The sequence below is a fragment of the Trichoplax adhaerens genome, genomic scaffold (assembly GCF_000150275.1).
Source record: "Trichoplax adhaerens TRIADscaffold_1 genomic scaffold, whole genome shotgun sequence".
NCBI lineage: Eukaryota > Metazoa > Placozoa > Uniplacotomia > Trichoplacea > Trichoplacidae > Trichoplax > Trichoplax adhaerens.
The window spans coordinates 12,817,317-12,840,732 of record NW_002060943.1 but is presented as its reverse complement, the minus strand read 5'-3'; the positions used below and the strand labels follow the sequence as shown (position 1 = coordinate 12,840,732).

Below are 23,416 nucleotides of genomic sequence, written 5' to 3'. Positions count from 1 at the left end.
GCTATTGTTTGGATACGCTAACCAGTAGAAGGAGCGAATGGAGATAGCTTTAAAAATTGAGAACTAGCGTCGAATTGAATCGGTTGTTTAGGGATTGATCTTGAGCAGGAGACCAGTGAGAAGTGAAAGCAATCATCCGATTGATTGGAAAGTAATTGGATAGTGCATTCTTATTGATCGTAGTAGCTGATCGTTGAAGTGGATTTTAGAGTCACGTAGATTGTAATTAATTATGCTACTGTCGATAGGTACTGGTGCATCTCCAGCAATAGATTAAATCAAATACAGCATGGCTTTTACCATTTTTTGTCCGCGTGAAGTTATCTTGGAAAGGTGGACAACTTGCAAGAATTTGCCTTGGTGGTACGTTCAAATACAGTATTGACTGCTGTGTTTTAATTTACTTATGCTATAGTTTGTTTAATTGACCAATAAGTAGCACATATCATGCATAGCATCGATACGAAATGCATCTAGTTTGATCATTTCTTGGATAGTGGAACAGGATAGAAATAAAGTAAATAAATGACTTATTTTGATATGTTAATGCCAAGGTGATATGAATACAGTAAAGTGTAATCTTACTTGAAATTATGATGTATTTAACTTTTGTAAAATCGACTTGCATACGATAGTGTACCTTAATCCGTGATATCAATATCGATTTAGATATAGATTCTCTCGAAAGCGATGATTGTTGCATTAAGGTCTCCTTTTTCTTGTACGCGTCTACAACTTGACTGATTCACGTAATGCAATTTTTTAGGTATTATAGAAAAACAGTCATCAATCCTGTGATAGCTTCCGATGGGTGGTTCTTAAATAAAATAACCAATGACTTTGAAGAATCCATGCAATTTTATTCCAGAAAATGCACGATGAAAAAAAATCGGCAAAAAATTTGTAAATCCAAATATCAGCATCAAACAACGCCTGCAGATTCTCATCAAGAAAGCGATTTATTGCTTCAAGGTCAAAATCAACTTGAAAGCGAAGATATTGATTCGACATGTCATCCGGAGGATAAATGCTACAGTGATAGCGGTAGAAAGGATGACTACCAAGCTGTGACGATCACAAGACTTTATAAACCCTTATCGACTTGGCTTCCTGTGGTACCTTCTTATCCTTTACAGCGAATCGAAGAGGTGACAGAAGAGGAAACTACAGATGATCCGCCTAATGAAAGTCTACATATAAATCAAAGCTCATTAAATACCAGTAGTTGTATTAAAATCAAAGAGTAGCAAATAGATACCGAAAGAAAAACGAAGTGAAGATAAAATACCAGTGATGTTCGAACTTCTACAGAAATTGAAATTTATTGTAACGCCAAAATACTGGATACAGTGCTCAACAGTTATGCAAAAGTAATACTATCCATCTTCAAATTTGAAACGCCACCTTCCAATCCATATGTAGGTCAAGAAATCTTTATATCAATTATGCCAACGATAAAGAGAAAAAATACGGCAATTTTACGGTAAAATTTACTAAAATAAAATCATAACAGCAAAAAAATACTTGATGGCATAAGCACCTATTTAAGTTAGTCTTAATAGTTAAGGTACGATAAATAAAATATGTCATTATCAAAATGTCGTGATAACGTTTCAGCCGTAGTTCAATGGTGTATAAAATACTTGCAAAAAATCTGCCCAAGTTATTTTTATCTTATTCTATTTATGATGCTACTTTAAAAGTCGTGTATTTTTGGGTATTAAATTAATGTAAGACCTGTAAATACATTGCAGACCTCGCAAATATGTTTATTCAATCTCCTAATCTTCCAAATTTGAAATTTTATATTTCTTTCTTATTGCGAATGTGATGAGCAATGTACATGTACAGTAAGTCGTCATCTCCAAATTTCACTCATGACATGGCTTACTTACTAAAATCTACTTGATCTGATAATTTCGCAATAAGCAACAGTGTATCATGAAATGGATAACTCTTTCGCAGTTTATCTTTGGCCTTATTCATTTGGTTCAGTTATAGTTTAAACAGTGCGACAACTTTACGAGCACTTAGCGATATGAATGTATTGATCCGCGGTAAGACATTTAACAGGCAAATGTAACTTATCAACGATGGTACAATTACAGATGTTGTATATTTTATCGTCGTATTTGTCCCTGTTTTAATTTCATTTTATGTGACTATGGATTATGAAAAGGACTGTAATAAAGAAAAATTCTCAATCTCTTCTCTACTTATTTCTGTAATATCATGAAAATAGCTTTAATACTGCTCGTAGTGTTTTTCATTCAGTCAGTGCTACGAAGTTATGCTATTATCAGTGTTGGTAATAAAGGTGAAAAATTTCAACTGTCATTCTGTACTGTCTGATCTCGCTCAAAATCAGGAAGATATCATTTAGGTAAGTTTTATATTTTATTCTGGCTGTAAATGATCGATATTATTGCCAAACATCCATTTGCACTACAAATTTCTATTTAATTTATTAAGCAAAAATATATTGTATAAACATATTTTGAAAATTAATCGTATTAGCATAATCAAACAATTTAGTGTTAATCACTTATCACCTACCTGTATTCTATTCTGGCTTTTCCCGCTTGCAGTAAGGCGAATATGTTATGTCGGCAACTGAGTAAAAATTGTACTTGAAATTGAATGCTACGGGACAAGAAATTAAGAAAAAATTGAAAAGAAGTTATTTGGCCAAGTAAGCTGGCTATACTACTGAATTGATTATATGCATATGTTTTATAAATTTTCAGTTTATCCAAGGTTAGCTAGTTCGTTTGGTCAGCTAATTCATGCGATAACACAAGAAAAAATACTATCGAATTAGTAGCAAAATGCAAACTTAATCATTACTAAGAGTTTTGGTTTATATATCCTTTGCGTAGGTAACTATTAATTAAAGAGAAATAACATCGTTTTAATTTACGCATGATTAACCTTTAGTATCATTAGCGTGTCCTATTAAAACAATTTAGTGAGGTAAGTTTATGAATTACTAATTTTTAAGACATTATGATATAGGTAAATATCTAAATTTTGTGGCAGAGATTTGAATTTATTAGCACTTAATAATAATATCAATCTATTTTGCTGGTTATTATAGTAAAATTCTAGTGTAGCCACTCACATTAACTTTTTAAATAATGCATTATTACAGTCTATATTTTATTATTCTATCAACTTCTCGAGAACATTTTATTCATTAGAATGGAAGATTAGCATCGTTGAATCTGATTTTAAGTTTTGTTGCTTGTTTACTTTGACTATAGGCAAAAAAGTCTAGAAGTTTAATAACTATGAAAGAAATTATTTCTTTGTTAATAAGTTTTCCAATATATTTTTTTCTGAAGCGTTGAAGCATAAAAGCTCAATTCCAGGATTTAGGCTCCATAATAGATCGCAATTTGCAGACCGTAGACTTAAGTAATTTGCTTGCAGTGTTACACTTCCTAAGCTAAGTACTTTAACTTTCAGATACTAAGCCCTAAAATATTTATTGCCATAGCTATTCTAGCCTAAAATAGCCTTGATACTGTCTACTGATAAGGTTTTGAATAGCAATTAAGCTAGCAATTGGAATGTAGGATATTATTTGCGTATGTTTTCAATATCACAAATTATGTCGGTTAGTAAAATGTTTTACTAAAAAGCGTAGTGGTCATCGGATGTAGCTTACTTCCGTTATGAAGATATTAAAATAGTCCTTTAAATTGCTTATCCATGTCAAAGTAGACACAAGCCTAACACATTAATATAATATTTAGCTAGTATCTATTGGTATGATTTGGCTTATAATTGATTAAGATGATTTTTTTTTAGTTAGCAAGCTGGCTAATATTAATACGACATTATTATTATGCCGTGAAATAATACAAGTCATCCACTTACGGGTATGCATGCTAAATATTTAATATATGCCTACAGAGCTTCAAATTTGAAGCTTTCATTATATTCGAATATAATTAGAGTTAGTATGGTAATATTTATTTGATCAACAGCTTCGATATATTATAATGTACAGCTACTTGACTGATATATGACTTTGGAAAAATAAGAAGAGATCTTTTACATGATATCCCAAAGGCAATAAGTCACAAGTTAGATCTTTGTTTAAGAGAACTTTTGCTTCTTTCGATGTTCATAATTTCATTTAACGATAGTGTCATTAGAAATGTTATGAATTAAAATCGAACAGACTTGAATTTAGGTAGAATATGACATTAATTTGCTAATATAATATTGTGCCTCTAGTTTCATGACTTATAGCTAACAAATTCAAATGTTCCCTACCGCCAAATTCAGATTCTAAGATGAAGTACATAATATGTAGGTACACTTTTAATAGGCCGATAATTGTTTAACGTCCGTAATCTATCAATAACTGAATTAGAATTTAGGACTTTTGAATAATTATGATCGATATTGTATTTTAGCGTAATCTATTTCCTGTTAACACTTTGGAGTACAATACGTCACTAAGACATCAGTATCAATTACTAAGAAATGATAGTGACATTAATTTCTGATCAGCCGGACCCATTGAACAAAAATACCCGTTATAAATTATTTAAAATAACAAAGCAGAAGTCTAAATAGAAAATTCAATTAGCTACGGTCAGCTATATTTAATTTCAGCAACTATACCCTCTAAGTAAATCAAAGGAATCAAAAAAACATTGAAACTCTGGGATCGACATAATTATCCCTATTGATATCGATGTTGAAGGTAATACAACATACTAGCCTTTATGGAATTGTCAATCATCTATTGTTGAAAGTTTAATTTACTCTTCCTGTTATGATATAATAGACGCTGATCTTGGATTAATTTGTATAGTGGCCATGATGATGGATCCATTTCTAGGCGACTGTTTAGATGAGGACAAATAAATTTGCATATCATTAAATTGTAATATTTTTCCAACGTAAAATTGTATTTGTTAAAATTAGTCGATATTTAAAGAAATTTGACAATTCAGGATTCTGCTTATTGCGTTTATTTCTATTAATTTTCACGTAACTCCAAACAATTTTATGACATTGACTGTGAAATCAAGGAAATTTGCCTACTATAAGTGCTATAACTTGCATACGATCTATTCTAGACTCCGTTATTGTCTCGATGTTGCTGCTTTAAAAGTTATGACCCACGTACTTGCCTAACAACAAAAGTCCGATATATTCAACACGTAAAAATTTACGTATCAAGGATACATGATTTGGCAATTAACAGACAGCTGCACTTGCATTTTATGATTGACAGTGAATGAATCGCAAATCGCGTAAGAATAGGTTTAAACAACAAAGTGTTGCAGCTGAGACAGAGTAGAGAGAAGAAAGAATAGGCGGGCGAAGAAGTTTTTATTTCTAATTATTAATTTCAGACGAATAGCGGCAACAAGCGCTAAAATCTGCTTAAGATCGACGGCTATAATGATGACCAAGGCAATACTGAATGAATGAATGATCCATCCACTATTGAAGTAGATTAGATGTATGGATTTCCACGGTGCAAATTATTAAATAAAAATAAGTAAGTAATATTATATATCGTAAAGTGGTACATTACTAGCTATAGCGAGGGCATTTCAATATTTTATTGGAAAATACTTAGAATGATTATTAGCATGTCATTTGAATGATGTTGGTGAAACATCATTAGCCAACCTCCTCTATATCCAGTGATACATCAAAGTAAGCGTAAATTGGGGGAAATTTAGAAGTATTAAATATTGTAGGAGTTATTTTTACACAGTCGAAATTTCGTAATTGATTTACTATGTAAGACTCCTATTTATGACAGGTAAAGGTTAAAACTTATATCGTAGATAATTTATGTGCTCTCATACATTCTTTTGATATTTTATATATCACTTGCCAAGAATTCTTGGCCTGTGATTTTATTCTGGGTATTAGGGTATTATTAACCATTAGTTTTACTCAACAGCATATCCGTACAGGAAGGACGATAGGGTTGAGATTGAAAGCGTTAGCTTTACCGGACTCATCAAAACTACAGGGAGTCGGATATTACTGTTCATCTATTTCTCAAGTTCTCTCTAATCATCCTCGTCATCAGATGATCTTGCCGCTAAGCTATAGCAAGGATTACAACATCAATTTTGTCTCCTTCATAAAGTGGAAGAGTGGGGAGGGAAAGGTACCAATTTTTTTATTGTAGTTCCTAACCATGGTATCTTTTCCATCTCAATTCATTTCTCTTGTATGATTTCTATACCGACATGATATGCCGACTTGGTTTCTAGATTATAGTGATCCAAAACAAGTAATCTGTTAAGTTAAATTCGTAAAATCAGAATACGTGAAACTCCATATTGGTTGTTTGGGATGTTAGTAGCTTGCTCTCGGGAAAGGGTATCGTTACAGTTTAGTTCTCTGCCACTTGGATGATGTTAGGAGTAATACCTGACGTGTTTGAAGAATTGTTGAATTCGATCCCCAACGTTAAATCGTCAGTAAATTAGTCTTTACTATCTATCCAATGGATATATCATTAAAAATGTACATTTTAATGGTATAGTGATAAGTCGGCCACAGATTGTTTATAGATCCCGGCAACCTAATCATTCTATCAATCCATCCAACAGTTTAGAAGCACAGCAGTACAAAATGACTTACGTAATTTTCATGCCGGTTATTACAAGCAAGAATTTGACTCTAAACTCAATCACCTGAGCTCAAGAAAAAATACACTAGTCCAATAGATGGACCAACGATTTTGACATACTGTAACGTATAGAAAAAAAAGATGCAATTTTCTGCATGATTGCATCATCTACAAGTATTCCACAACGTCAAGATGGGTCTACTCTGAGAGTGCAATTATTATCACACAGCGCTCCAGATTAAGATCCTATAGTGGCCATTTCTTCGTAATGTGACCACGAAAAAGCGATTAGTCTGCTACAAAATACTATTCCATTTTCAATTCCACACATGGCCATAAATGAGATGGTTTATCATTTCATGTCAGGAACAACTCATCTTGGCTGTAATCTTATCGCAATGAAAGCAAATAAAAAAAGAAACTGAAAATTTGATTAAGCAATATTACATCATTAACTAAACGATGCATAATTTTCAATCCAAATCGATCGATCACTTCATGGCGGTGTAATCGAGCAAAAGTTATCCTTCTGCCTTACAAGACCAGCTCGTTTTACAGCTAACCTACAGCAAATGTTGGCCGCTAAGAAGTCAACTGTGCACTATTGACACACCGCTACGATGGGAAAAAAATAATGGGAGGGCCTTTGCTTTTACTTTGCACACTACTTATGCAAAGTATTTATTGTATAATGTACAGTTTAGGGCGTTCATGACATACCACCACGATGAAAGAATAAATAGGAGGGCGGGCCTTTGCTCTTACTTTAGACTCTACATTTGCAAAGTATTGATACAGTTGAGACCGGTTAGGGTCAATGAGTTCATTTTATTTTAGTCATTGATTGATCTTCTACAATTCTCGAGATGCAAATGCTCTTCCCGTTGCACCGTTCAAAAGTCAAGTGTGCACTATAGACACACTACCACGATGAACGAATAAATAGGAGGGCCTTTGCTCTTACTTTTGACTCTACATTTGCAAAGTATTGATACAATTGAGACCGTTTAGGTTCAATGAATTCATTTTAGTTTAGTCATTGATTAATCTTCTACAATTCTCTAATTTTCGAGATGCAAATGCTCTTCCCGTTGCACCATTCAAAAGTCGACTGTACACTATTGACACACCACCACAATGACAGAAGGAATCGGAGGACCTTTGCTCTTACTTTGCAGCCTCCACTTGCAAATTATTTACAGTTTAGGCTGTTTAAAGTCAATCAATGGATGTTCGTCATTGATTTTCTATTGGTATTACTATCCTTGATTGATAGTATTGACCATGAATTGTGGATATGCAAATGCTCGAGCCAACCCACCTCCTGCCTGCAAAAATTGCTGGCAATATTACATCATCACGATCCTTCGCTGTCCGATCTGCCAACCAAATTGGAGTCTGCAATTGGATATACTGTACTATAGAACGGAAAGTGTTATTCGTGTCGTTGGATAGAAAGTGATGCGGCAATTTTGCTGACGAATGTACAGTAGGTATGGTACGATGGCATTGCAAAAGTACTGTAAAGTACAGTGTAAAGTACTGCAAGAGGCCATGCCAGGCTATGGCAGCTAGTTAGTATGAAAACTTGGTACTAGCTATAAATAAAACTTAGTACCAGTTAGTATGAAAATTTAGTACTAGTTATACATAGAACTTAGTACTAGTTCGTATGAAAACTTAGTACTAGTTATAAATAAAACTTAGTACTAGTTATAAATAAAACTTAGTACTAGTTAGTATGAAAACTTGGTATTAGTTATAAATGAAACTTAGTACTAGTTAGTGTAGAAACTTAGTAATAGTTAGTTAGAAATAAAACGTAGTACTAGTTAGTATAAAAACTTGGTATTAGTTATAAATTAAACTTAGTACTAGTTAGTATAGAAACTTCGTAATAGTTATAAATAAAACTTAGTACTAGTTAGTATGAAAAGCATGACGGCGCATGTTACAATGCATGATGACAATGCAAAGTACTGTGCGTACGGTAAGGCGATACCGTAGAAAAAGCCAGAAAACTCGGGCAAAATCTTCATAGGTAAACAAGCAGTTCGGCAGCGGTCCTCCGCCCCATATATATAGATACCGGTATCTGGATATAAATATCATTTTCTGTCCAAGTTGGAAAAGAGCTTCAATTCTTTCAGTTGTTCCATTAATTAGGGCAAGCCACATTGCAACTGCTTTAGCGTTGAAAAAAATAAGTTGTTGGAAGAATTGCCAATTGGATCTGCTGGGAAAATGTCCATCCGTGCGGTAGTACAGAGAACGGTGACTTATGCGGTGCATCAATCTCCGCGAGCAATCGTCCTGGATAGCTGGGCCTCCGCCAGCCACTTGCCATGGTAGTATAGTTGCACATGTAGATAGATCCAATATCCTTGTTTGCTGAACGATGGTAGCCGATGCTTTAGTCATGTCTCATTGCTAAGAAAAATCGACCTCATTGATCGATATTGAAGCCGTCATGATGTTGATCAGCAATGATGCAATAGCGACGGCGTGTTTTTACTTGATGTTTGGGAATGAATTAAAATGATGATTTTTTTTTTTATTTACATTTATATCGATCGCTCAGCAGTACTGTAGCAGAAATTCTGCAGAATTATTGTTATAAAATTCTGTTTCATGCATATTGTTTTAGAAGGGTATCTGGTAAATTGAAGGAAAGTTCGATCATGATGTTTTTTTTTTATTTATTTTTTTCTATATGGACTTCTACATTGTTGATAGGCATTTGAGAAGACTGGCTAGACCCCCCTTTCTATCGGAGGCATGCTTCTTCAATCCGCTCATCAACCACTTGGAAAAATTAAGGGAAGTTAAAACGACTGATCGAAAATCACATGGGAAAGAGGAAAGTGGACACAAATCACAATGTAAAACGAAAGATGAATCAAGCCATGCTTCCGCGGAACAAAATCAACCGTCTCACGATGAAAATCAAGCTCAAGCCAAGAATTTAAGTGGCAAAACAACGACAAAGCAGTCTGAAAATAGTTCCAGTCAGAATAACCGGGATGATAATGATGTATACTATAAAACATCCATTGCAAGGTGTAAGCCGTTCTCTCCATGGTTTGGCTCCATGCCAGCATGGCCATTAAGATTTGTTGAAGAAGCATTAGATGAACTATCGCCTCAAAGCATGTTTCAACACCATCTAAAATTAAGAAACGCTATGTACAATCGCGCATTTCCCCAAGAGAGCGAGGGGAAAATGCAAGAGGATAATTCTTCTTCAAAACAAGCAAATCAGAATATTGACAAGGCGAGATACACCTATCATAAATCGACCATCACAAAAAGTAACGGAGAGAAGAAAGTGACTGTCACAAGAAGTATTGGCGATCGAAAGCATACGCTAACAACATTGATTGATGCAGATGGCAATCAGCAGACTACGGAGGATTACATCAATGTACATGAAAATCAAGTGGAACAATTTGAAACCGATCTAAAAGCTTATAGCCAATATGAAGGTAAAGAGTCCATCATGGATAATAATATTGGTATAAATGAAAATCCTACAGAAAGTACAGCTTCTGCATCCGCCGAACCGAGTCTAACTAAAGATCAATAGCATCCTAGCGCTTTTGAAAGGATTGTTATGGCCAAATTACTCGCAGTTTACGTTTGATATCATTCGTTCAGTTTTTTTACCCTACCTATAATATGACTTGCATCTGAGTTAGTATCCAACGTCTATATACAATCGTGTTTGCACTATTTAATTTGTAAGCGTAGTTTTGAATTGAGTTCTGTACGCATACGTACTTTTGCTTTCGCTCGATTATATTATTACTGAAGCTTAATGAACTAGTGAAAATGGAATCAGTAAATATCTATAAGTATTTACATTTACAGTGTTGTAGTGTAACTTGTTAATTGGCCTTAACGAATGCTTGATTGCCTATAATGATAATCAATTACTTGTGTTTCAAAACAAGCCAAGGTTATAGACGACACAGTCCGTCGCCTTTGCTTATAGTTTAAGTTAGTTATGAAGGTGTTGAAACTCTGTAGCCTCTATTCTGTAATAAAAATACGCCATCATGAAATTCTCTAACTGGTTGATATTGATTCGAAAATTCTTGCCACCATCAGCAATGAAACATTATGCATTATTTATTTTCCTGATCATTTATATCTAATATGCGCAACGGGTCGCCCAATTCAAATTTACTACTAACAACTTAACGTAAATAAAAACGTTCAAAATGTTCATTGCGGCAATAAACATCTTTTGAAACGTATATCCGATGACTTAAAACGTTGCTTACGGCCTATATTCTACATTGGCATCATGGCCTGTTTAGCCATCATTTCGACTTATGCTAGATTATGTTTGATGATCCTATTTCATCCCCGATGTCGATAATAATTTACGTCGATCGCAATGAAATAAAATGGCTTGCTATGAAATTTATGATTTCGAATCGGATTACATAGATTGTGCAGTACGAATTATGAAAGCTGCTATCATGACGTACACATTAACTTATGGTAACTCGCTTACAGCTTGACTAGCACATAGATAGGCTCGATTTATCCCCTTTATAGCCTCTACTAAGTACGGTAGTAGATAGGCAATTAGAAATACTCGAATACAGGAGCTTCAGATGATATTACCCTACTAGTATTCCATGACATATCGATAAATCAGCTCATTTCCAAAGATCTGTCTTACGAGTATTTAATTTAAAACCTAACCCTAATCCCGAACCATAGAATCATGGGCCACTTAAAAAATAATTTTAGTGTAATCCATACCCAAATAGAAACCTTAACCATCACTTCCTAGCTAGCACTAGTAATCATATTACACACAGACACAATTAATTGGTAAAATAATAATTGGTTATATTATCATGCTGTTATCCTAAAATGATTTTTACCATTATCAAAATCAGAGCACAAATATAGAACGTTCATGGTACGTATTGATGGCTTATTTCAAAAGTCGATTGCACATATTTCATTAACGAGATGATAGAAAATACCGAGAACTCTAATCCAGCGCGCAAAAACAGTTCGAAAGCGAGAATAAATATCACGCTATCCATTTCAGGAATAAATTATTTATTACTAGTATTGCTATTTGAGTAATCCATGACCAAATAGAAACCTTATCCATCACTTTTCCTAGTACTGCTAATTACATTAATCGTCACAATGAATTGATGACATTATCATGCTGTTACACCAAAAGTATATTTTTACTATCATTAAAATCAAAGCATAAACATAGAACGTTCATAGTACGTACTTACCGTTTATTTGAATAGCAGATTGCACATACTTTATAAACAATCTGATAGAAAATACGGAGACAGCGCGCAAAAATAGATCGACAACGAGGATAAATATCACACTAATCATCTTAGGAATAAATGATTTATTATCAAATGGCAAAAGAGTCCGAAATATGAATGATCGTTCAAGGAATGTTTGCCAAGATGTTACAATTCTAATTTTTCTTATCAAAGTGGAGTTTCATACATTAACAAGGAAGAGTTTACAGATCTATAAGCCAATCATTTACTGTATATGTGTAATATATATCATTACTTTTAAAAATGACAAAGCTTGATTTAAAAATACATCTCGTAATGGTTTAGATTTCATTTATAATCTCTTTTATAGATCATCATTCCATAAATTAAAAATATTGTCAATTTTTGGTTGAATCGATGCACCAAAACTTAAGCCCTATTACCGGTAATTTAAAACTGCTGGCCAGGCTTAGCACCAACCATAAATCGATGGCTTATTTACGTGGTTGGTATTCATTGAAATTTAAAACTAATCATATTATTACCGGTACACAAAAATTAACAGTAATAGTAATGATAAATATTGATTAAATCCATGTCTAGTACAATGTTTCAAGCAATTAAAGTACTCACGATCAGTTGAACTTTTCCTGAATATTGCATTAAAAAACATTGAGGGATATTCAGCCCGGCGTTGGAAGAATGCTTTACAATTTTTTATATGATCTTGCCATATTGTAAAAAGAAAAGCAAGTACATTAAACTAATTAAGTAGAGTCATTGCCATGCTATTCCTCGAATATTCGGCTCTGGCGAATTAAAGCTTGTTTACTATCATAAATGACGGTAGTTTGATTTCCACCAAGCACGCCGGCATAGGGTCGCTTAGGAACTCCCGCATCCACTTCTGCGTAATCTTCCGTTGTTGCCATCTCATAGTAATTGTTAACGTGGCCTTTACCGTCCTCAGAATTTTCGTATAAATTCGTACCTGATCTAATAGGTCTACAGGAATGACGAATAATTTAAAAATAACTTTAGGTATAATAATATAGAACTAATCTTTACTTGTATATCGTATTAATGTCAACTCATTATTACAAAATAATGTACGAAATTCCTAATTTTGCATTACCGCTGTCTTTTCTTATAAATTAAGCATACTACTAGAGCAATGACAACCAAGACCAAGACGGTGCTACCACTGGTAATTAAAATGATAGTTAAAGCTATAGAAGGTATAGATTAAAAACAATGAAAGTCTTAGTTTCAGAAATGATTTCTGTGTACAGCATTATTCATTTTTTCATTAACTTAATGTTAAAGATCTTACTAGAAAGACTTTCACACGCGGAACCGGTAAAAAATTGAGTACAGCTAGAAAATTAGATCAAATTGACATCTATTTTATATTTTTCTACCCAATTAAAAATGCTTATGATCCAAGTATCACTCTAGTCTAAAATTTCGATGAATAATAGCCTAAAATGAGTAAAGGATTACCTGCAAGTAGGAACTGAAAGAGAAGTCTGGCAAGTGCCCCCATTGAGACATGGACTGGGACAACTCTTTATAGGCTTAGCTAATCAAAATAGTTAATTTACAAATAAGTAAAAGCTTTCATTCTGTAAATTAAAAGACTGAACAAGGTTTGTGAATATATTAACGATGAGCTATTATTATAGCCTATTCTGCATTTTAGTGAGAAAGTAGAGAGAAATATGATAGCAGTATTAAACTCATCGCACTTTATATCAATCATTATTACCTGTGCATTTCTTTGTAGAAGAATTAAAATACTGTTCTGTTGTGCAGACTTTACAAGTATAACCATCATTCGTGTCTTGACATTCCTGCATCACTCCAGAACATGGATCGTTGGCAAGTTGACATTCGTTAGTTTCTATAATATGAAATCATAATAACTCTTGTTATTCTCTTGATACGTATCAACACTTTGGCAACAGTATATAAAATCGTATGAGTTTTTAAATTGATGCAACGCTGTATTAACTAAAAATAGAAAATTTTAACCAGCAAGCTATCAGTTGATCTTACGTGTTATTGCTGCAACTTGAGTAACATTATAATTATCAATGCTCTGAACGTTATTTTCCACGGTACTCTGAATAGCAGCAGGCAGAACCGCTGCATTGGCACCATATACAGCATAAAATGAAATTGTAATGCCACCACCAGGTTTTTGGCTAAGAAAAACAAGTTTATGTAAGATTAGAATACTCTACGTTATATCATGCAATAGTCTATTCCTAAAAGATATGTGAACTTCTAAAAATATCTAATTATGGCCACTTGACTAACCTAATCTTTTCGATAACGACACTTAAGAAATTTTGAGCGGTGTCTGAAGAGTTTCTGATGGCTTTTTCCAACTAGAAAGATGGGTAACAATAAGAATGAATTTTAATTTATTGCTTGATCTGGCCTAGACATACAGTAATCCAACTATAATTAATGGAATGCTAGAATTTTTAACTGACTTCTAGTTTAGCCTGATTTCGAATTTTCTTTCCTTCTACGTTATTAGGATCATTGAGATTGTTATTGAAGGCAGTATTGATAGAAATATTACCAGTAAAGTATTTTGCGGCTGTTGAGAAATTGAAAACAAGTAGAAGATATTCATTATTAACAGTTGAATTTAAAACGAAATAATGGTTGCTGCTCTTATTATTAGGCTACATTGCAGAAGCTTTACTTACAGTGCATGAGCGTTTAGTATTTAGAAGATTATGATAAATGGTTAAATTTTTGCTACTGTATGCTATGTGTTTGCTATAATTCGGAATTAATATCCTGGAATTATATATATATCCATTCAAGCATAACTTAGATTCCTTACTAACCTTGGCAACTTTGGTCATTTTGTAAAGTGGCTGTCGAATTTTGTTGATAATAGCCTATTCGACATTGGCAGTTATAGCCACTTTGGAGAGCCGCATTAAGTACACAAACCGCTTTTTGCCCACAAGGATTACGAAGGCAAGGATTAGTGGTTGGAGTTGGTGTTATAGGAGTTTGACTGCTTGCTCCAGTGGTAGCTAATGTAGCCGATGTACTAGCAGCACTTGATATACTAGTAGCGGTAGTTCCAGCTACTGAAGAGGTTGCTGTGGATACTACTGAAGAGGTTGCTGTGGATGCTACTGAAGCTGTTGATGAAGATTGGATAATGCTGGTAGTAGTAGACATTGGAGAACTTGTCGAGGTATCTACAGATGGTTTGCTACTAACAACGTTAGAAGTGGGAAGTAAAGTAGATGAAATGGTCATAATTAATGCAGAAGTAGTTGTTACAAAAGCTGCTGAGGATTGGATAACCGCGCTAGGAGCTTTACCGATGAGGATAGCATAAAATGAATACTTTAATTAGAATTAAATGGATAATAGCCTGCTCAATCTGCACTATTATTGTTACTTCTAGCTTTCATTTGGTGGAGTATTTAATTGATCATTACACTACTCTTTTTTCTTACCTCCACTGAAAGAGGATTCAAAATAGTCAACTGATGTTATCAAGATTTGATCCGATAATTCTGAAATAGTCAACTGAGCAAACACATCGTTTTTGGCAAATAAACTAAGGATGAAGGCCTAGCAGGAAGCGCAATAGAAAAGAATATCATTTTTAATTTCATCATAATTTGGTAACGATACGCTAATTCTTTAAATTTAGAAAGTTAGCTAAATGGGCAAATTATACGAGTTGTGATACGTTAAAATTTTAAAATTATTTAGTTCCTATAAAGCACGCAGGATTACAGCCAGTCCTGTATATGAGAGTTCGAGGATATGTTCTAGGACTGGCAAAGATAATTTTCTAGCAGCTTCATAGAGTTTAGATTACCCCCCCCCCCTTTATGTTAGTTGTTTAATTCTTATGATTCCTTTCTCTGAGCGTTTTGCTGTTTCAGTTAATTTACTGATTCATTTGACTACAGTCATTGACAAAATATCCACTATTGGAGGCTATAAAATACTGCTGAGCATAGTAGTAAGAAATGTCTACTAGAATATTCAATTAATTATATTTATTGTTGCTAATTCTACTTCAAACTAAAGCATACTTAATCAGCCAAACTTACTGTTTACTATTTACTAGATGGCAGAATTAAAATTTAATAAAGACGTATAGATTATATGATCCTTTAACTAATTTACAATGTGTGATTTTCCAGCCAACTTATACTTTGCTAAAAGGTACATTTTATGGCAAATCTATAGTATATACTATATATTCAATTTGTAAAATAATTGAATGGGTGATTGATGAATAGGAATAAATTTCTATTGCGATTTAGCCCTGTAGTATAATGTCTTTAATTTTTTAAATTACGGACACCAGTGAGAATTTTGTAGAAATAAGAAATGAAATAGTAGTGGTATCACCGACCCAAATGATCATGATTTTTAATCGATTTTCCACATCGAGTGAAAGTAATCAGTCAAAATGTGTCATGAAAGTATTTCTGTCCAGGTTAAAGAAATAACAGTAATTGGCAATGCTAGTTAATTTCATCTCGTGACATCATACAGAAAATAAATAGAAGGTATAGTAGAATATTTTTAAAGTAAATAGAAATGAATAATGTAAGCTAAGATGTCAGTGCATGGTACAAGAACCAATGGAATAGCGATGTTGGACTCTTGGACTAAGATAATGCTAGTAAAAGTTCAAGTTGATGACTTGAAATAGTTTAACATTTGTAGCTGTGTTTAAAAGTAGTGTATGGTTCCAACAAGATTTCTAATGATACTAGCCAACATTTATCGGCACGAGGTTGAAATCATCAAATTTTCCTTTGAAAATAAATCAGCTTTCAATTAGTGTAAAATTACTTGGGTGTAATGCCAAGAATAATCTGTTAATCTGCTATTCTAAAGTCTAAAAACATGCATATCCATAATTAAAAGGAGAGAAAATAGTAAATAGTTATACTCATATAAAAACTATCTTAATAACGCCCTGAAAGACTCTTGGAAATTGTTCGTTTTAGTTTAGAAAATTGACTACTTATGGCATTTTAGTCTACGAAAGATAATTATAATAAATTTATTCCTATTTTACGACGTGACGAATAGAGAAAATAGTATCGTTTAGAGTTAATAATATCCAACTGAGATAGTTTTCTTCTAATTGAAACTCTACTCGACTACGATTGGCAAGTATCGACTTTCAACATGATATCATCATCATCCATATAATAAAGCTTTAATTCATTAAATGACATCTTTTATCCTCATATTGAACCCAATTATCGATTGAAGGATAAACTTACCACATAAAGCGAGATGGAAAATTTCAAATAATTCATGTTAAGGAAATAACGATCGACGCGTTGAAGAACTTATTCGAAATTTCTATACGTTTTATCAAATCAACAATTTAGGTCGCAAACCTTGGATGAAGGGATAGCTTGGCACACTATGAAATAAAGGCAGTAACCTTTTTTATATATAACTTCACGTTGTCTCGTTTTAATTAACTTATAGTGCAGTCAGGCTCCTACGCAGAAATGTGGAAAATAATGTATTAGGCGTAAACTATCATGCAAAACATAAGTTATATTTTTATTGTTCTAAATTAGAGAATTGCTATAGGATTGGCTGATCGCTATTGTGTCGAAGCTCTGCTAATGTCAATAAACTCCACCCTGTATTGATGTTTTAGAATACTTTCCAGGTAAAGAATTAGTAGTTGAAATAGCCTTGGAAAGCATCTATTGAAATATTAGACCAGCTTTATAAAAATAATCTACATTAAAATAGCCCGTATTATGTCATAAATAATCAAATAGTTGACTGTTGATCGCTATATACAGCAAAAATAAATTGCCAGTAGCAAACTGGGTACTAAAATGAAATACAAATAATTTTCTTAGTTTCTCCATTTAACACGAAACAACCACTTAAGAGTTTAAAAAATCTCCATCGCTTGCTCAATGGGAGATACACAAGGATGAATTGTTTCTTACAAATTTCCAGTCTTGCATGGGTCTTCACTACTTTTGTCTTAAGAATAGAAAGCAATAAGATATTTTAAAAAGACCGTGATAAGCTATTGTAGAATTGATATTTTGAGAGAAATAAGCGTTCTATTACGGTTGTGATTTGATATCATTCTGTATATGTTAGCTTATTGTAAGAAGTATACGAACTGACAGCCAATTTATTTCTTAACTTGAATTAGGCAGAGTATTTGAACAAATAGATTATCTTATTTTGACATAGTGTATCTCATGATAAAAACGATAAATTTTGTTCACAGGTAACTGATAATTTGTGGTTTCATACTGAAATAACTATAGACCATTCATTCGAATAACCATAACGCCTCAATTGATGATAATTTTAAAGGGTAATAGAGTTTATTTATAAATATCAATAACATTGACCAACTAACAATAATATACGAATAAGGTAATTTCTTATTACCAGCAGTTGTTGTACCCATAGTTGGTAGGGTACAATAGGATTTCATTTTTAGTTCATTTCTTTTAATGCATTGGCAATTGTAGCCAAGCATTTAAGTGTTAGAAAATCACCAGGAATAAGATCACTAGATTTATTTTAATATTAAGCATTTTACTCTAGTTGGGACGAGCTCTAAAGTATAGTGATTAATTAAAATTGGCAGAAACTATTTTCTGACTTAAATAGTTAAGACTATAATCTTTATTTAACATTTCATAAGCAGCTATCAACCCTGTTTATAAATAAAAGTCGACGCGATCCTTAACAGTTACTTTATGAAAGAGACATAATTATTTACATTAGATACTTAATTAGTGAGTACTATCTTAGCATGTATCCTGATCGTAAACTCTGGCTTAATTCGTTCCTATGTAGCAGTTTGTGGCCTTATAATAGCCTTATATTTGAAATCTTAAAATAACTTGGTCTTATTATTCAATCTTTGGCGGTATAATTATTACAGTTCTCCGCTTTTCGAACTCGAATGTTGTCTGTCATATCTAGGCTTTGCTAAGGCCAAATAATATGCTCAAATAATTTGGACATATAAATGTATCTTGTTAAGCTAAAAATATCGAATCAAATAAAGCTCTTAGCGATAGAAAATTTTGCTTTTAGGCTCTTACTGATCATACTTTAATTGTTTACACTTATTTTTTGGCAGTTAGCCTTAAAATTATTGAGTTATTACTACAATATGCTGCCATATAGGATACAAGAGTCACTAATCAATGACTTTACCTATGGAAAAATTATGATATCGTTCATTTTAAGACATTTCCCTTGCTATAGTTAGTGCCATTACGTGCATATATTTATAGCGTAATTGTTTTTTATATCAAAATTTTACAAGTCTAATTTTTGGCCATATTTTGACGACAGTTGCCTTAATTGGTTTAATTAGTTAGAATTTACGTGGGATAGCAATGAGACTGCATTTTATAATTATCTGTCGTTTTCATAATGCAGGATAATAAAATGAGTTACTGAAATTTGGTAGTTATTGCATTATTATATCAGTTGGAATAGATTGGTTGAAGAAAACTATCTACGAATATATGGGGCAAGTGTTATAGGATAGGACTATTTAGAGTTTTATTACACATTTCGATGAATAAGCTCTGTACCAAATTTAGTATTACCAATTTGCCTTTCGTCTATGATTAGGCTTGAGCAGAAGCACCTATCTGCATTAAATCCATAGACAGATAAAACTATAAATATGGAATTTAGGGCAGAAAATTTATATAATTTGATATTTCTCATCCTGAATATCTAGGGTAATACATAGTATAGTTATTTCAAACATAGCATGATACTACCGTATTGTGAAAAAGAGATTTATCAGCGTTCGTATCTTCAAGCATTCTTTTTCGATATCCTTTCCGATGACAGATTCTCAGGAATAGCTTAAGTATTAATAAATGTCTAATTACAATATTTGGGACAACTTTTAAGTAAATCGAAATTTATAATTATCGGTATTGATCACAAAGCATCCTAATTACGAAGGACAAATTCTCAGGAAATACTTCGTACACAACTACGTATACAATATTTGAAAAATTTTTAAGAAGATGATAATATTTTATAATCTTTAGCGTTGATTCAAAGCAAGATCAGTGATAATACTATAGTAAGCCATGTAATCTGGTATAGCTTGTTCGTGGATGACGTTATTAGATGTTATTATGAACTATTTTTAGTATTGTCGTAAATAAGAGTAAACATGAAGATAGCAATACATGATCATATGGTAGGACCGCTTAAAATAAATTACTACGGATGAATATCATCTCGAATCAGATTTTGCGGTTTTAGCAATTTGACAGGTTAACCGGTTTGGCTAGATGCTCTCATTCAAATCCTTTGCTATTTCAATATTAAGAATACAGTGTATGAGACAGTAAATAGTAGAAACCTTTACGAACTGTTTGGGATGCTAAATGGCTACACTAGAACTGTAAATGATGTTGACGTCATTTGTATATATATTTATCTATGTATATGATATATATATATTTATAGGCTAATCGATATCATGTTTGCGATACTTTATATGAATAAGTCATGAGAAGTTCTTACTACTATATCACTATAATATATCACAAACACGCCGTAGGTGCCGTAAAATCAATACGACTACAAGGTATAACTAGTATCTAGTAACTAGTAATGTATCGGCAAGCCTAATAGTCTAAATTATTTACCTAGTCGCTATAAGATGGGCGTCGGCAAGATTAGTTAGCATAGCAACAACGATGCTCAAACACCAGCTCCAATGCTGTGAGCTTAACCGCTGATGATACACAATTCTATTCTATAATTGCTAATTATTTAAATCTGTCCTTAATTAGCACAGCAACTAGTCGTGGATGTAACTTGTGGCCGTATGCTAATTTATCACACTAGGCGTCGAAACCAAGAAATCAACCAATTCTTAGCTAAATAACGAAGTAATGGCTAAATCTTTAGCGACAAATATCCTAGCTTGCTTTCTAGCCTATCTTTTAACACCTGTTCTAGCTGATAATAACGTTGTTGAAACCGATAAAGGTTTAATCCGTGGAAAGGAAGATGTCGTCTTAGGCAAGACCATTTATCAGTTTTTAGGAGTTCCATATGCAGAACCACCGATCGGAGCAAGACGTTTCAAGCGAGCTGTTCCAATTCAATCTAAATGGGAGAAAACGCGAGAAAGTATCCAATTTCAAGCGTCTTGTCCTCAGCAGCGCTTGGAGGCTGCATTTTTCGAGAGAACGGATCCTAATGATCCTTCTTGGCAATTAAATGAAGACTGTCTATACCTTAATATAATGACACCTTCATTAAAATCATCCGATAAATTGCCGGTTATTTTCTGGATCCATGGAGGTAGTTTGAGAGTTGGCAACGCGGCTTGGTGGCATGGTCAAACACTTGCATCTCAAGAGAATGTAGTGGTAGTCAGTATTAACTACCGATTAGGTTCACTTGGCTTCCTAACAGTTCAAGATTCCGACGGAAATACAGTTATTGATGCTAATATTGGCTTATTAGATCAGCATTTGGCTTTAACTTGGGTACGCGATAACATTGCTGCATTTGGAGGCGATCCAACGAATGTTGTTATAGCAGGCCATTCTGCGGGTTCTATTTCTGCCACTTATCATATGATATCGCCTCAAAGTCGGGGTTTATTTCGAAGTGCCGCTTTATATGGAGGTACATGCTTGTTAAAGGACGTCTATTATACAAAATGGTCCGATTCTAATCGTGTTTTTGACCTCTTTCGATCAAAGACCTCATGCAATGACAGCCATTTCACTCCTCAACAATCTCTCGAATGTTTACAAAAATTGAGCACTGAAGATCTATTAACTGCTCAGCATCAAGCATCTATGGCTGCTATTTATCCTTTTAGGCCAATTGTTGATTCCTACTTCCTACCAGATGATCCAGCCCTTCTAATATCTCAAGGCTCCTTTAACCCAGTCAACGTTATCATTGGTACCACTGCCAACGATGGTGCTGTATTTAGCGCTACTATACCAGGTTACGAACAAGGTTTTCCAGGCGTACTATTAAATCAAATGGTTTATGGATTCTATCATAGTTATCCAGACGAGATTCGGTCCCTTATAGTTCATCATTACACTGATTACTCTCTTCCTAATGACTTGATTAAAAATCGACAAATGGTGGATCAATTTCTAACAGAAGCACTGTTTCAAGCGCCTGTTGATGAATTGGCAATTCAATTAGCTAAACGAGGTTATCCTGCTTTCGTCTTTATATTTGATCAAAAGACAGAACAATCAGCTTATTATCCATCCTACAGTGGAGTTATACATCAGATGGAGATACCTTACATTTACGGTTATCCACTACATCATCCAGATTACGTTAAAGATAATTATACTGAAGACGATCGGCAAGTTAGCATCAACATGATGAAAATAATTGGTGGTCTAGCTCGAAATGGGTCAGTATTATGGCTTTAATGATGTTTAGTAGTTATGTCTGGTAGTCTAACAGGATTAAAGGAATACTTTAGTTTTGATATGAATGTAAATTAAGAAAAGAAACACAAATGAGAGAGTTTTCCTTTACGGTAACATGATAGACTTATTTACCAAGTAGCGAATACAACAATACTCCATGGAAATGAATGCTAATGCATAGAAATAGTGCCTACTTTTAAATCAATTGACTGGCCCATTTTGAAGACGAATAAGTATTACTTCTCATTTATTAAGTGCTACTTTCTTGATTTCAATTAGAAATATCTAAGGCATTGAGAATGTGGTTTAAAAGTAGCATGTTCTGATAATTTCATTTTGCATGAAATAAGATTTTTGTAATTACATAGCATTACTTACAAATCGCTTTAGTTTTACAAATGAAATGATTTAATAGATTCTCGAACGTAAAATTTAATAACAACCACTGTATGGATAAGCTATATAAGAATTTATAGAGTCGTACAGTATCCTGGCAATTTGCTTATAATCCAGTCATGATCAATGTATATAGATTTCAATTCTCGCTTTAAATTTATTTCGTGATGTCCACGTATCTAGGAAACCTGAAGTTGATGTAGACTGGCAGCCTTATTCATCCAGTAACAAATCTTACTTGCATATTAAAAATCCATTGAAAATTGAGAAGAATTACCTCCCTCAAGCAACTACATTTTGGAATAAAGTGATTCCATCTCTTATAGACCGAAGTGATTCAGACGCGCAAATGTCTTTCATAAAATGTCAACTGGGAAATGATAAATTACGAAAGGAAAATAGAAACTATTTTTACATTACTGTTGGATCACTGGCATTTTCATTTAGTATTATTTTGTTAGTTCAGTATTTAAACAAAGACAAAAACAAACAAGATTAATTGCTAGTAGGCTTTCGAGAATAATAAGATGATACCCTTTTGGTAGCCTAATTGCTATCTTAAATGATGGCAGACTATAAAGGTAGTTACAGATTTCAGTAAAAATTTTAATTTACACTGTATCAAGCCTTTCATAAAATTA

At 33.3% G+C, this 23,416-nt stretch overlaps 4 protein-coding genes across 4 annotated transcripts; 3 read left to right on the top strand and 1 right to left on the bottom strand.

The window, feature by feature from the left end:
* Positions 1–289: 289 nt before the first annotated feature.
* On the top strand, positions 290–1,247 carry TRIADDRAFT_52798 (uncharacterized protein; the record flags this gene model as incomplete). The annotated part of the gene is made up of 2 exons (XM_002109071.1): positions 290–363; positions 767–1,247. 2 exons carry the CDS (start codon positions 290–292, stop codon positions 1,245–1,247), a joined length of 555 nt encoding a protein of 184 aa, XP_002109107.1.
* A 7,619-nt stretch (positions 1,248–8,866) lies between these two features.
* Positions 8,867–10,208, top strand: TRIADDRAFT_52797 (uncharacterized protein; the record flags this gene model as incomplete). The annotated part of the gene is made up of 2 exons (XM_002109070.1): positions 8,867–8,970; positions 9,359–10,208. 2 exons carry the CDS (start codon positions 8,867–8,869, stop codon positions 10,206–10,208), a joined length of 954 nt encoding a protein of 317 aa, XP_002109106.1.
* Positions 10,209–12,689: 2,481 nt separating this feature from the next.
* Positions 12,690–17,237, bottom strand: TRIADDRAFT_52796 (uncharacterized protein; the record flags this gene model as incomplete). The annotated part of the gene is made up of 11 exons (XM_002108342.1): positions 12,690–12,906; positions 13,037–13,130; positions 13,235–13,278; positions 13,405–13,483; positions 13,670–13,804; positions 13,960–14,108; positions 14,224–14,294; positions 14,403–14,512; positions 14,769–15,074; positions 15,399–15,516; positions 17,202–17,237. 11 exons carry the CDS (start codon positions 17,235–17,237, stop codon positions 12,690–12,692), a joined length of 1,359 nt encoding a protein of 452 aa, XP_002108378.1.
* Positions 17,238–20,855: 3,618 nt separating this feature from the next.
* Positions 20,856–23,274, top strand: TRIADDRAFT_19242 (uncharacterized protein; the record flags this gene model as incomplete). The annotated part of the gene is made up of 2 exons (XM_002109069.1): positions 20,856–22,360; positions 22,959–23,274. 2 exons carry the CDS (start codon positions 20,856–20,858, stop codon positions 23,272–23,274), a joined length of 1,821 nt encoding a protein of 606 aa, XP_002109105.1.
* Positions 23,275–23,416: the final 142 nt, after the last annotated feature.